Source organism: Clinocottus analis, unplaced genomic scaffold (genome assembly GCF_023055335.1).
Source record: "Clinocottus analis isolate CAN_PGR_092001 unplaced genomic scaffold, fCliAna1.0.p SCAF_6, whole genome shotgun sequence".
Lineage (NCBI taxonomy): Eukaryota > Metazoa > Chordata > Actinopteri > Perciformes > Cottidae > Clinocottus > Clinocottus analis.
In genome coordinates this window covers 19,510,192-19,525,811 of record NW_027176218.1, presented here as the reverse complement: position 1 = coordinate 19,525,811, position 15,620 = coordinate 19,510,192, and the positions used below count along the sequence as shown (strand labels likewise).

Sequence of the window (15,620 nt, the reverse complement as noted above, 5' to 3'; positions counted from 1 at the left end):
AATGATAATTATACTAATACATAATCACATTATTTTAAAAAGCTTTATGTACTTATGTAAATACATAATAATAACAAAATAAATAGTTTTTATAACAATTTCCAACTTTTTAAAATAGTATTTTTAATGTAATTAAACAATTCCTATCAGCTAAATTAATGGGGAACCATTGATTGGAAGCCGATTAATAATTTATTGGCAAAATGACGCTAAATAGAACGATTCATTTTCACTTCCTGCAGAAGTCCTTTTGGAGTTGTGTGCACTTGACTGAATTATTGACTGAATTATTGACTGAATTATTGACTGATTTATTGACTGATTTATTGCCGTCTCGGGGCTTTTCATGCTGATTGACTATAGTGTACTCATTACCTCATTATCTCGTTATAAGATCGACTGGCGCAGGCTTTCGATTTACGACGACGCCGCGATGCATCGTTCTCAGAACACAGGCGTGAACAACTCTGCAGTTTAGAAACATCTTTGTAGACTTTCCTGAGGGCCTTCCTAAAGAACAAATTTGAGAAGAAACCAACCCAAAAGATATTAGTAAAATGAGTCCCAGAGTGACTCTGAATTGGGTGAGGATGCTAACTTACTGAAACCCAGACAGGTAACAATCTTGATAGCATGCCACGTAACAGCAATGGTCCAGAGTTTGACACTGGGACCTCTTCTACACTGACGCCTGTCACATGAAGGCCAAGAGGCCTCAAACGCCCCTCGGCCCTTACCTGTCTGGTTGCGTGCCGCCTGCTGCGTGTCCATGCAGTTGGTCAGGTACGGCGGGTTGCTGAACATCCTGCTGGGGGGCTGGTGGTGGTGCGGGGCGGCCACGGACGGAGGCTGAGTCGGGGGCGGCGGCGCCCCGAAGGCCCCGTACCTGCACGCCCCGGTGCCGGTGAACTGCCCGGAGAAGTGGACGGTGAAGGCGCTGAGGCCGCAGTGGGGGTCGGCTTCGTGGTGGTGGGGGTCGCCGGCCGCCCCCCAGCTGGGCTCCTGCTTGATGAAGGAGTGCGGCCCCAGGGAGGCGTGCGGCGCGGCCAGGGAGGCGTGCGGGGCGGCCAGCGAGGAGTACGGGGAGGCGCCGGTGTGGAAGTCCAGGACAGGGGCCCACTGAGGGGCCGTGCTGACGGGCAGGGCCGGGCAGCCGGGGCTGGGGCACGCCGGGAGCGGGGGCAGCAGAGAGTTCAGGTCACGTACGTCTGAACCCATCGTGGGCCAGGGGACGAAGCTGGGACAAAGGTCGGCTATTTTTAAATCGGATCGTCTCCCCGCCTATGTGTCCGGCTCACCCAAAACCCAAATCACCCTCTGGATCCCCCGAGAGCCTCCAAAGTCTTTCTCTCACTGACAGAGTGTCTTCTTCTTCTTCTCTGTTTCTCCCTCGCTCTGTTTCTCGCCCATTGGCCGCTCACGGCGCTTTATCTTCTGATCTGGAAAAAGTCCTTAAGTCCAAGAGGAGTTCATGGTCGACATGACAGAGTCACAAGGAGCCGACCTATAACGAGGAGGGGGGGAGAAGTGACGACGACGTGAAGCGAGGCGACCAGCTGAGGTCTTTGGCAGTCAGAAAAAAAGGTTCTCGGAGAGATGGGAGTCCATTCACTTTACGGAGGAAAGAGAGAGCGAGAGAGAGAGAGAGCGAGGCTTCTGCTCAGAGCCTTCCTCAGTGAATGGAGAGAGGAGTGAAGGAGGAGTAGCCCTCTTTTCCCTCCACGCTCTCAGCCCCTGTGTGTGTGTGTGCGTGTGTGTGTGTGTGTGTGTGTGTGTGTGTGTGTGTGTGTTTGTGTGTGTGTGTGTGTGAGGGAGAGAGAAAGAGAGAGGAGGGTAGGAGGTGGAGTCAGGAGGTGATGAGGGACAGGAGCCCTCATCACCTTCACTTCATTCATTTACTGTATGCAAAACACACACGCACACACACGCACACACACGAAAATTAATCACAAGTCTGTACCTTAAAATAAAAATACATCGCCTCATTCTTATTTTATATATATATATATATATATATATATATATATATATATATATATATATATATATATATATATATATATATCCCATTAAATTATATCTCAGCTAGTTGAGAAAGCTATAGATCTACTTTATCGCTGAGAGGTGGATGTGCTGGATATTATTAGGTTAATTATTTAGTATCTGGTTCATAAAGCAGCCTACTCCTGGGCTTATCATTTTTAATGATAAATTATCACACTCGCAATTTTAAGAGAATCAAAACAAATTATAGTAGTAATGCAGTTATAGTCATAGACTATTGGGATTATTTAGTGAAATTCACGCAAATAGAGCTGAGAAAGGAGGTCCGGCCCCGCGCAGGAATATCGTTAGAGAGCAAAAATGCAATGAAATACGTCATCTCACCTGGGAACATCGCTGCCGTTTCAGTCCACTTAAATGTGTGTGTAAGTGTGCGTGTGTGTCCCAGCCATGTGGTGTGTTGGACTGTTTGCGTCATGGATGCTGACGGGAGGAACTGAGGAACAGAAAGGATCGTCGGTCGCAGAGAAACGGCCCGCGAGACGGATGCAGGCTTCAAGGCCTGCGGTTCTTTTCTCTCTTTTTTTGTTTCATATTTTAATTATTTTAAACTAAAACTACGCCAACAGTTGAGGAGGTTAATTGTCCTTATAAAATACCAGATACATGGCACATTATTCGTTAACCCAGATGATTAAAGGTGCTTGAACACCATTCATCACGCGATGAAACAAATTAAATAGTCGCAAGTTGCTTACCGACAGAAAATAGTACATTTATTTTAACACGTTCTATTATTATGCATACGCCATTATTATTATTATTATTATTATTATTATTATTATTATTATTATTATTATTATTATTATCAGCCGAATATATATATTTTTTGTGTTATTATTTTATTACAGCTCAGCTCGAGACGTTACTGACGTGTCCTCTAAATCCCTGTTCGTTATTATTATATGTTACAATCTTCATCTATCTTTGTCCGTCTGTATTTGTGTGTGTGTGTGTGTGTGTGTGTGTGTGTGTGTGTGTGTGTGTGTGTGTGTGTGTGTGTGTGTGTGTGTGTGTGTGTTAAAAAAAGGATAACGGCTCATTTAATGCAGAGATCATATTTCAGCAGCGTTGCAGCTCAATAAAATACATAAACATAGTCAGACTTTACCCCCCAGTTCAAAAAACAACATTAAGGAATTATTTCAGAATTAAAGAGCGCACGCTTGCTGTTGGTGAACTTTAAAACTTTGTTTTTCTCTTTTTTTTGTTATTATTTTTAATCTAATTATGCGTCCGAACTAAGTAACTGACAACCGGAAGTCAGCTTCGTACATGCGTCTGAATAAATTCATAAAAACAGATAAATTAATTTAAATAAAAAATATCTGGTCATTTCTAAACGACTGATCATTATTTAATGATGTAATTATCCCTAATAATAACAATAATAATATTAATATTCTGCTTCTGGGTATTAATCTTCTTTTTTTAAACCCGTCTCCCTTCTCAAACCACCGGGGAGAGTGAGAGGAGGACAACTATGATGAAGCATCTTCAGGCTGCAAAAACACTTCATACACTCTGCAAATAGATTGTTCTTAGTAAAAAATTAAAAAAAAGAGTTCTTTCAAAAAATGAAATTGCATATTAAAGAGGATGCATCACATATTTTTTTAAGTTCCATGATCCCCACCTTTTTTTAATTGACTTTTTTTTTAAACTTCAACCTACAGAAGACACGATATTAAACATGCCTTAATCCCGTCATATTTGTATGAATTCAAAACGTGTTGTCCCTCATGAACAAGAACTGCACACAGAGGAGAACCGGTTGGCAGCCCGACAAGCGAGAGTTGTTTCTAATGAAGGTTACCGTGACACTGGCAGCCCGAAGCGCTCACTTGAGACGAGTCAGCTCTCCGGGTTACAGAAACAACGAGGTCACGTGGTGTCTGTGGTCGGGGGACTCTGTGAAGCTGACATGTTGGCCGTCTTTTCCCCCCTCGGGAGCGGCCCGGACGTCCACATGTGGCCAGAAAGAGGGGAGGCTGCTGCCACGACTGTCTAGGATTGGCTGACATAGCTGTCAATCAAGGCCATCGCGTCCCACCCAGTGAATGTACATCACTTAAGTCTCTTTTTTTAATAATTTTAACTCACCTTATAATAAACAATTGTTTTTCAGATTAATTAAAGACAAAATATCGTTTGATGAAATTCCCTTTTAAAGCCTGAAACCATACCAACTTTAAAATTACTCCGAAGTGAGAGTTTAAAGGTCTGGCCCATCAACTTCCTGTCTGAAAGTGTCTCTTTCCGGTCTGAAAGTCCGAAAGTGCTTTTCCATCCACACGTATTCATGAGCTTTTGAAAATGTGCGAGTACTAAAGTGAAAACTGAAATTTGCCTTAAAAATCTGCCGGAAAAAATAAGAAAATATTGCACTGGAGTGTTCACGCCCCGGCTGAGGGGGAAAGTTATGGCGTCAGTAAAACAAGAAAGTGCAATGGAAACAGACTTGTCAGATAAATCACGATGTAGAATGGAACGTTTGAGCTAAATGACCGCCATGGAGAGGAAGAATGGCGGCAGATGAAAGACTTCAGAGCTGAGCGATGAGGGAGCCGTAACCTTCCTCGCACTAATATGTGAGCATAGATCTTTGTGTTGCGTTTTGTCCTCATTGTTTGTGAAGTCTGTACGCTGCGCTCCACTGATTACGTCGCCTCATTCTGTGCTCTTCGTCTACGATGGGTCAACGCGTCCTGACTGAAGAAACAGTCCATAGCACAGGAATCACCTTTTCATTTTTTACTGAGCAAACTTGATGCTAATTCTGAATGAAACTCAACTGAGTCGCCCCCTTGTGGCCGTTAGATGAACTGCAGCTCACTCAGACAGCCGTTCAACACACAAAGGCTTGAAAGATTTAATGCAAACAATTAAAAAATATTGTATTCCCGGCGCGCTGCGTAACAGAGTTTCTACAACAACCTGGGACGGCTTCTGGGTTCGGGACTCCTGGCGCATGTCACAGCCCTCTTTTGTCACCAGATAAAATATATACATCATTATGATGGATTAAAGGCACATTTTTATTTAAATTAAATTATATAAAAATACATACTGAATATGTATATTAGACATAAATAAAATAAATAAACAAATAGGTACGTAATGTCAATTTAAATAAATGCTTTAATAATCCACGCTTTCACTTTTAAATGTGTTGTAAATCAAAGCAAAAAAGAAAATAAACACAGTAAAATGACATGGTTCAAGTATACGCAGGATTTTTAGTAGATCAGGCACATAGTGGACATAAATCATGGGGTGAAAATGTGTCCTTTAAATGTTCCCACTAGAGACACTGGGCCAAACTGCCAGTTTATAACAACGTAGTATCTGTTTCAATAAGTAACATGATATATATTTATACATCTGTTAACAACGACAACCTATTGTTGTGTTGGAGAAATCCTTATGAAGTGAGAGTGTGAGACCAAACTGTGACATACTCGCATTATTGTTTTCTGACCTCTCAGTTCCTGTGTCGATATCTCCCTCTCATACATACTTTGTCTCTGTGTGCGTGTGTGTGCGCGTGTATGTTTGTGTGTGTGTGTGTGTGTGTGTGTGTGTGTGTGTGTGTGTGTGATGTCCTTGAGCAATGCCACTGCTTTTGATCTCCTATTTAAGCTTATCTCTCTCTCTCTGACTGATGCTCCCGGTTTTGCCAGCTGTCTTGTGGCCATGACAACCAGCAAACATGTGCACACACACACACACACACACACACACACACACACACACACACACACACACACACACACACACACACACACGTAGTACAGCAACTTTCACTTTGCTGGGAAATCATTTGTTAAATAAACCATCGGCGGAGCAAAATGGTTGTCCTTGTCATCGTGTAAAAGAAGATCACATTGGGGAAAATAAAACAAACTGCACTGAGACAGAAACCCAATCTGCAAAGCCACTGGGACAGATGTTTCACAGTCGAACAGCTGGACACATTTCGTCTTCAGCGTTATTAACAGAAACCTTCTGGGAGTCCTCTGACTTGAACTTGATGTCTTGATTCTTTCTTTCGTATTTCACCCGGAGCTTGTATGCTTTCTATTCGAGACAAATGGACGTTCAACAGGCCAGAAACGCTGGCAAGCTGCCACTGCTGGACGCAAACACACAGACTGCCTGAAGCCAAAGTGCCCCCCCTACCCTTTTCCTCAAACACACACACACACCCTCCATCTTGACGGAAGTGTCCACTCAGCGCTTTTTTTCCCATCATGCTTTTCCCTCAGAACCAATTACAGCGGTGACGCGTCAGAGGAAGGAAGGCAGGTAGATGGCAGAAGTGTGTGAAGTCACTGTGTGTGTGTGTGTGTGTGTGTGTGTGTGTGTGTGTGTGTGTGTGTGTGTGTGTGTGTGTGTGTGTGTGTGTGTGTGTGTGTGTAAGTTTGGGTGTATCCAGTGGAGATAAATGGTGACTTCACCATCTGGAAATCCAGTCTTTTTCTCTCTCTCTCTCTCTCTTTGTGTGAATGTGTTTGTGTGTGCAAAGAACTGCTGACCCATGATTCAACTCTTCAACTCCACAAGGAACAGAGAGAGAGAGAGGTGAGGAGGAGGTGGAGGAAGGCAGGAGGCTCGCGGTGTTAAAAGTGCTTGTCATGAAGTCAGGCAACCTTGCTCGGCCGTCAGCGAGGGTCCGGTGAAATAAGAATGCATGAGCACATGTGCACAAACACTCATGCAGACGTGCACACGTGCATGCACACACGGCGTCTGCTTGCTGTTTCACTTGCGTATATGACTTATGTTGTTTCCCTCAGAGCCAGACAGTGGCTGACATGTGGGGAATAAAATAGATGTTGCTTTAATGAAGTGTGAGCGTGTATGACTGACATGCAACTCTCTCTGCACTGTACAGCGTGTAAAACGTGCAAGTAGATGTAAAAAAGAAAGAAAGTGCACATGCACAATGTGAATGCGACGCGTGTTCTGCTCGACTGACAGTCTGAACGACAAGGTACGAATCCCACTGGCACAAAACACAACAAAACACAACATCGTCCGACAGTTTCTCCTGAAATTTATATCGATAATCCACAATTTTTGTATTGTCATGATTATCCTGAGTGACTGACATCCATCATGTCAGGGATTCAATCTAAAACTTGAATGTTTGCGTTTGCCAGTTAAAGCTAGTCTCATCCAGTGCTCGTCCTACATGACAAACGTAGTTATTCTAACCCAAAATGATAATTTTTTTAAACCTAAACAGGTATTTTGTAGGAAAAGCAAGCGGCTACCTCCGGTTCTGCCGAGTGACGCCAATGGGGAAATGTCGGAAAACTTGCATTGTCTCTACTGACCATCAGGGAGCGACTCAGCAAAAAGAAGTCCGATTGTACTTCCCACTTGAGTCTCAGTAAAGAGAAAATAAGTGTATGTCTCAATTTCTAGTTCCAAGTCTTCTTCAATACAGCATGAAGTTCATTTAGTAAATGATGGTCCATTTAAAGTCAAATAGACCATGAAGCAGAGGATGCTTTAGGGCGGGGCTACTGTGACCGTCTGACATGAGTTCAAGAAAGACTCCCTGAAAAAACATGTGTTATTATTTTTAATGAGTAGGAAAAAGGCATGATGAATAAGTTACAACTACCAAAAATAACAGCGGCAGTGGCTATAGTATAATAATAATGATAATAATAGCAGTAAGACAAGCAAGACTAACAGCAATGCAACTAATAGAGCCTGCGTTCATACCCCACAGGAAGTGACACGGTGAGAGTTCGGCATACGGGTGCATTACTTGTGGTTGGACGTCAAAAGTGGTATTGTGGGAAAAATATGGATGTATGTGCTTTTTTTTGTCCTCTGAGACCACTGTTACAGGGCCAATTGATTCAAAGCCCCACTCATCCATACGTTTATACTAAGAAATGGATCAAAAGTCAACGTGTAATGTGAAGGAAGTTGACTGTGATGAGTATTTGTCAATTTATTTGAATTAATAAATGAATTAATTGATTCATTCTCAATTCCACTGAGACTTATCATTCGTGCCCCTTTAGCTCGACAGAGCGTTTTGGCATCCATAAGTTCATGTTCACTGTATTCGCTGGTAGGGAGACCAAAACAGAGCTAAAAGTAAATTATATATAAAACTTACATTCACCAGATGAATAGAAACACGTTGCTGAATGAAGACTGATGTTCTAAGTCTGCTGGACAACCCTGCTCTTACACGCCTGTCTCAATAACTTTATAAGTGATCCAATGTCAGCTTTTGTTCCGTTCCCCATGGCCAACAACAATACTAATCCAGCAATGAGTCAGGGCCTGGTTAGCCTAGCTTAGCATGAAGTATGAGCTGCTGTAAAAACATGGCATAGCGGACGGTTCATTCGAACAAAAAACACAACAATTCTCATTTTCAGGGAATTTATAAAAACACACTTATTCTTTTCATATTCTGTTTCAGCCCCTAAAGGCAACACACTGGCCCTTTGAATGGACTGGAGCCGTGGTTTATGTGTATCAGCCTGATTATAATGAGAATTATTCAGTAACCTGTTGAACACAAAGACGTGTTTGTGTCTTTTTGTCCCTGTGTTTCCCTGATAAATGTTCACTGATCCATCATGATAAGCCCTGTGATCTGTGATAGGCCTCTGATAGGCCGAGAAATAAACCAGCAGCGCCCAGACAGGCGGCCACAGGGACACGGGGAAGTCGGTCTGCTGTTCCTCTGTCTTCAGCGCTTCCCTTTTCTCTTCTTTTCTTATTTCTCCCCCCCCCCCGCCCCCCCATGCCTCCCTCCCACCCTGACACACATACATACATACACACACACACAAAGAAAGGCAATCACACGCCGTTCCACTCTCCATATTAACGCTGCTGCCTTCCGTCCCGGAGGAGCACTAAGGCATCTGACCAGTCGACCAATCTGGTTTCAAAGATTGATGGCCCCCACGGCCGATGGAACACATTCCTGCGGAATGAACAACAAATTATCTTCAAATGAAAAGCCCACTACCTTGCCCCCAGTGCTTTCTCTAGAAACACAGAAATCCCAGTGACCCGGGACATATTTTGTTCTTTTAGGACGCTCATGTTAGAGTGGGACGTCTTTAAACTTTTTAAAGTAACGGACTGTCACCAGACCTCGTCGTGTCATTCCTCTCTCTGAGTCCACACACAGACAGAGAGAAAACAATAAACACAAGTGAGCCTTACGTTACCCAAACACCATACATGTAAAAATATGCTTTTAATTCGTGGAATTCCAATATATAAAGACTTTCCATAGTACTACTCGGCATACTGGAAATTGTTTACACATGTCTTTTGTTGTAAAACATACATTCTGCAGTTATAATGTGAGAACATGCATTCACTAATGATCCGATTTATTTTGAAGCACAGGTCTGTGTGTGTGCATGTGTGCATGTGTGCATGTGTGTGTGTGTGTGTGTGTGTGTGTGTGTGTGTGTGTGTGTGTGTGTGTGTGTGTGTGTGTGTGTGTGTGTGCGACCCTCCCGTCTTAGCTATTTACTGATAGGAAAGAGGAAGGGATGAGCTATTCTACATACAGCTGGCTCACAATATTTCAACCAAACTTCATTGAACTAAGTGCATTTTTTTCACAAGCGTGCCAGTAAAACACATCTATAAGACAGTAAAAGGAATCGACAGTTCCTCTTGAGCTGTTTTATTCTAGTTTCCCTCCTTCTGCTCTGCCATTGGACATTAAACTGAACAATACTGACAAATGGCAAGTTTCAGAAATACACACTCTGAGTGACTTACACTAAAAAGAACATAGTGTACAAAAAGGCATTTAAATATCAGAAGACACGGCAACAGCAGAATACAACAGGCTACATCTCCAAAGAGAGTCCAACACATGAGAAAACACTTATGTTGAGAAAAGAGAGGAACATTTCATCCAACTGTCCAAAAGCAGGGTGTCCAGAGGGAGGATGGGATTATGAAGAAAGACGAGCTACCAGTCTTACGAAAAACAGAATCTGCAACAATTTTTTGGACGTGGTTGGACACTTTGCATATTAGAGTGTGCACACATGTTCCGCTGAAACACTCCCGACAGGGTTGATGACTCACGGATAACGATTCAGGATGAGGAGAAGTTACAAAGTTAACAACAGATGATAATCACGTGACAGCAATAGCCCAAATCCAAGAATAAGACATTGACCTTTATTTTTTGAAGCTTTCAGACATTTCTTTGCCCCGACAATGATAATTAACGGCTGTGAAAGAACTAAGAGCAGCTGCTATGACCTTCAGCCTCTGAACAATGTTTTTCTTTGGTTAATGTTGGTCTCAAAGTCCCAACCCTGCAAACACAGGTGGTGAACTGGATACTCTATCTCTCTGGGCGATGTTCCTGTGAGCTCCAGACACCTTGCAAAATAATATGAAAGGGAGTATAAGAGCGCTCGGTTGTTCTTATGGGATAACGTCCAAGAGAGGAAGCGATGGAGAGAGCGGTACCACCAGCTGCAGTCTCAGTTGTCTGTACACACTGGTAATCAGATAACCTTGAATCGGCCGCAAACACACTCAGACACACTATGTACAAACACAAATATATGAAGGAGAAAAGATTCACGGATTGAAATAGCTGGAATTGAGTGGGATGACTCATTAATATGTTTACTCTGAATTGAGCAACTCCTATGAATACTTTTCACACCAGAACTGACGATTCAAAATCTACACAATCTACATCTGCAAAAAGATTTTTTTTTACAACCGAATTACCCCGATGCAGAAGTGTCTTAAAACCTGCGTTATCTTTTCTAACCAGCAGGGGGCAACATATTGTATAGCCGTCTATGAGAAAATGACTATTCTCTCTTGATTTAAACATCGTAAACATGCGTTTATGTCTCAATCTCTGGTTTCAAGACTTCTTCAATACAGCATGATATTCATTTAGTAAATGATGCTCCATTTAGAGTCAAATAGAGCATATTAATAACAGTGTATTTCTTTGGGCAACACCAATATAATGTTTCACAACAAAAGTAACTGCAAAACTTTCGGGTTTAGCCTAACTTTTGAGACAATCAGGACAGGCTTCAGGATGTCTGGTTACCTGTCGGAGCTTTTTTTTGGTTGTTGTAAAAAGCAGCTGCTGGCTGGGGCTTGATGAGAGCCGTGAGACTGAATGGAAAAAAGGTTTCAGCTATAAAACCAAAATAATGAGGCGAAAGATGTTAAAACACTTACTAATGCTGAGGGGAACTGCAGAGTTGAGTGACAATTCTCTTTGGGTTTGTTAGTTCAAGCTAATTCTTTCATTTTGGACGTTGACATTAGATCAACTGTTGATCATATCATCTTGATTATTGTTGCTTTAATGCTCACAATGAGAGATAATAAATCTCGTCATCTCACTCTTGGAAAAAAAAAAGCATTTTCCAAATGTTGAACTTTTCCTATTGCAAGTTATATAATAGTTATATGATTTATCAAATATGTTATTAATCATTCATAAATTATGCTTATGGGTCTCTTTTCCATCGGGTCGCAGATATCTAAATTTCTTATGAAAACGATCTGAGCAAATTAAATGGAAAAATACATTTCCTCCTGCAAAAGACAACAATAACTCAGTATTAGTCTACATGAGAGAAATGCACTGTGTTCCTGTGGAAGTGTTGATTTCCAAGAACAAACGAGTCGGCCTATACAGATGTTTTCGTCCAGGCAGATGTGAAGGAGAGGACAGAGATGGTCATACACACTCAGACGTTGGCTCGCTATCGGCTTCGACGGGCTGTGTGAAGTAAGTTATGTCCTGGCTGTGGCGGACAATTCTTCAAAGATGCTATCTGTGTCTCTTGAGTGGACGGCCGAGGGAAGAACTTCTAAACCTGTTTGAGGATATATAGCGGAACACTGGAGCAACAAATCACGGCTCGCTCCTTAATATCCAGCGCCAAAACCACTGACACCATCTGAAGCTGCAGCGGAGTTAATATGCATCTGAAAATAGATCCAAACATCTGATCCACTTGACGGGCCTTCGATTTAACTCACTGACTGATGCTCAAACTGTTCTTGTGAAAACGTTTGTGTTGCTCGTCTTCGGTTAAACCCGATCCTTCGGTGACTTGCGTCAGTTATCGACACGAGACAACATTCATTCCAACCTTGGGAAACATGCAAGTACTGTTTCATCAGAGGAAGTGCAGACGCTGGTGGGGCAAAACAAATACAAAACAGACTTCATATAAGCACGCAAAACCAGAATTGACTCTTATCTGCTAGGGATAAGTCTACTGGTAAAACAAAGGCTATAAATAGGAGGAATAAACAGAGTGAGAGCAACTCTTGAGGCCTCTGGACAACACCTGACCTTTCCCAAGTTTCTTTACTGATGACTGATAACGGAATTGATGAAGCCTCAGAAAAGTAGTTCCTCATCTCAAATCTTGAGCCACAATAATTCACTAAATACATACAGTATGTCTATACATATGTCATACCAATGCACCAACGTGTCTCCCGTAAACAGAAATGTATATATATATATATATATACATTTCTGTTTACGGGAGACTATATATATATATGCACACACAAATACAATTAAGAAAAAAGCCCTTGACAAACATGTAGAAAGCAAAAACACTGTTCTCCTCCTTTCTTCCACAGTGGACTAACTACTTGACTCTCAGGCTCCAGTGATCTAACACAGCCCTCCGTCTCCATCTTGTCCTTGTCACCTGCTCATAATGAGCCAGAGTCAGTCACTCGACCGGCACAATAAAGTAGCAAACAGGGAGTCGGAGCAGGACGGATGGCTCCGCTGGCAAGTAAACTGAGAGCAGCAGATATCGGACGGAGGAAGGACTGCTGCATGTGTCGGGTTCACCGGCTGGTCAATCGAAAGTGTTTCACAAAAAGGGGAGCAAAAAAAATAGAAAAAAGGCAACATTCTTGGCTCGCCCTCACATAAAAGAGGGGGTTTCTCCACAAGAAAAGGTTTAATCTCGCAAAGCAATGAAACCTTGTCATTTCCTTTGCTCCCTACTTTTTCTTAAAAGGATTTTTGCTGTTTCCATCATCAGCGCTCAAGCCACTGCTACGATCAATAAAGAATAACCAGGTTCATTTCCATTAACAACCAGCTCAGCCCAAATTATTGCGAGGAGCCATTGCTCTCTTCAGATACCAGGACTGAATGAGTTTAAGCTGCATTTCTTATTCTGTGTCTTCGAGTCATGTCAAATCGGATGCGGGTCCTGAAAGGGATTTTTCCATTGTAAACTTACACACCAAAATTCCTCTTAAAAAGACTTAAAAGGTTTTACTTTTTACTTCTTTCTTGAAGATTATCCTGCTGACCCAAACGTGTACATCATACACTTTTTATTCCAAAAGGAAAAATCCCATTGTTGTGGTTTTTGGAGGGAACGAGTGCTCTGCTAACTTCCTGATCTATCTATCTATCTATCTATCTATCTATCTATCTATCTATCTATCTATCTATCTATCTATCTATCTATCTATCTATCTATCTATCTATCTATCTATCTATCTATCTCTCATGTGTTTAATGATGAGCCTGGATGGAAGCATGTGGGTACCTGTGTTGTTTTATAGCGTATGTTTATGTATGTGTGTGTGTGTGTGTGTGTGTGTGTGTGTGTGTGTGTGTGTGTGTGTGTGTGTGTGTGTGTGTGTGTGTGTGTGTGTGTGTGTGTGGGATGGGGGGGTCATAGGGACGTAGCTCAGTCATGTGGCCTCCTGCTGCAGAGTGACCGCTCAGCGCTGCCCACCGTGATGAAGTACCAGACACATTCCAGCACTTTAATAACAAATGAGCTGACAGGGAATGATGAAGGTGGGGAATGGGTTCAGTCATCAAGTGTAAAAAAGAAAAGAAAAGAGGATTATTTTAACATTGGGGTGTGGTGCTATAGTCTCGTGTATCTCGTAGCTTTGATGATGGGTATGTACAATAATCTGCTTAGCTTTTAGTGAGTTCCGCACTGATTGCAGACTACAGTTCCTGACTTTCAGGGATCCTATGCAGCCCAGCTGAAGATTGTTGTACTTTCTTGCGTTTTTTCCTTCTCTCTCATCATCTCTATCTTTTGTTTTCTTTCCATCAGGACTCCCTTGCAAATATCAACCTTCTATTTCTAGTTCCACATGTTGCTCTTGGAGGATGGCCCAACTGCACTTCCGACATGAAGAAGCCACACGAAGAAAATAAACACTGTTCCTACTTATCAGAGACGGAGGGAGAGATGACCACGGTGGCAGCGGGCAGGAGCTCCACTGATCTGAGTCCGATGACTTCTGACCTCATTTTTCCCGCCATGTGACAGGTCATTAAGGGCTAGACTGAACGCCATCAATCAACAGCGAACAGATTACCATCAACTCGCATTATTACCTCCCTCCGAATAGTTATTTGAAAGCAAAAACACTTTATCCATCATTTTATTAATTAGTATCAAAAAGGCTATTTTCACAAGGAAAGAAAAAGTAGCTTCACTTACGTGACAGCAGTCAACCATGTGACCTTTATCTTAGCCCTCCGAGTCTCAGATTTTAACAAGAAAAGCTTAAGGGAAATAGTTATGAATGAGCTAAAAGAGAAAAAAAAGAGTTATCTACAACGGAAAATGTTTTCCCATTATGAAAAACTATTAAGAGAGGAAAAAACACAAGAATATATAGACATGCATGACAGGAAGTGAGTAAATCAAAGCAATGACCTCTGTGTATCAGTAAATCAGCCATTGGAGCCATTTTTAAAAAATGACCGGTCAACAGAATGTGAACGTTAAGCTTCAAAATAGACAATTTAACCTCGGCTTTAAAACACTAGAGCACAACCTGGAGAGAACTTGGCTTCCTCCAGCATGTCACACAGCTGCAGATTCTATTAAGAAAAAGGCCGGAGTAAGATTTATTCATTTAAATACAGGGGAGAAGGCTGATAAGTGAGGTGAGGGTACGTTTGCATTATGTGGTTCAACTCGGCACCCCTTTGCTGAATATGCAGTGTTGTGGTGGGTCATGTGCAGCATTAACAACCCACACCAGGAGCCTGAGGTCAAACGAGCTAAAGGCAACAAGTATTTGAAAAATGTTTTTTTCAAGTATCCTTATATTTCCTCCCAAGTTAAGGTAACATGTCACAGATGAACAGGCACTGTGCTGTGGCACTGTGCTGTGGTTGACAAAAAACAAACGACAATATGCTAAACCTTTGGCTCAGAAGTTTGAAATGGTTGTAATTGCATCAAGGTGACTATATTAGGACTTTAAGACCAAATGTTTAGGACTGTAGGACATGACTTAGGGCTAAACATTGGACTTGTTGCTCTTGACCAGACCTTTACCTCGGGACACATTGGTTCTTGACTTGGGACTTGACTCTGGACTTGGCAGTCTTGACAAGTGATTTGACTCGCTGATCTTGATTTGGGACAAACAATTTTGAGACTTACATAATAATTGCAAAACAATGATTTTGCCTCACCTCCTGGAATTACAAAATATCAAGTATAACCCAATGCCAATTT

General features: G+C 42.1%; 1 protein-coding gene across 2 annotated transcripts in view; it reads right to left on the bottom strand.

The window, feature by feature from the left end:
• Window positions 1-1,646, bottom strand: part of wt1a (WT1 transcription factor a) — a 20,839-nt gene extending 19,193 nt beyond the window's left edge. For both annotated transcript variants that reach the window (XM_068603205.1, XM_068603206.1), the window contains exon 1: window positions 738-1,646. In XM_068603205.1, the coding sequence (XP_068459306.1) occupies window positions 738-1,218 (481 nt within the window). In that variant the 5' untranslated portion in view covers window positions 1,219-1,646. The remainder of the gene's footprint in view (window positions 1-737) is intronic.
• Between the last annotated feature and the right edge of the window lie 13,974 nt (window positions 1,647-15,620).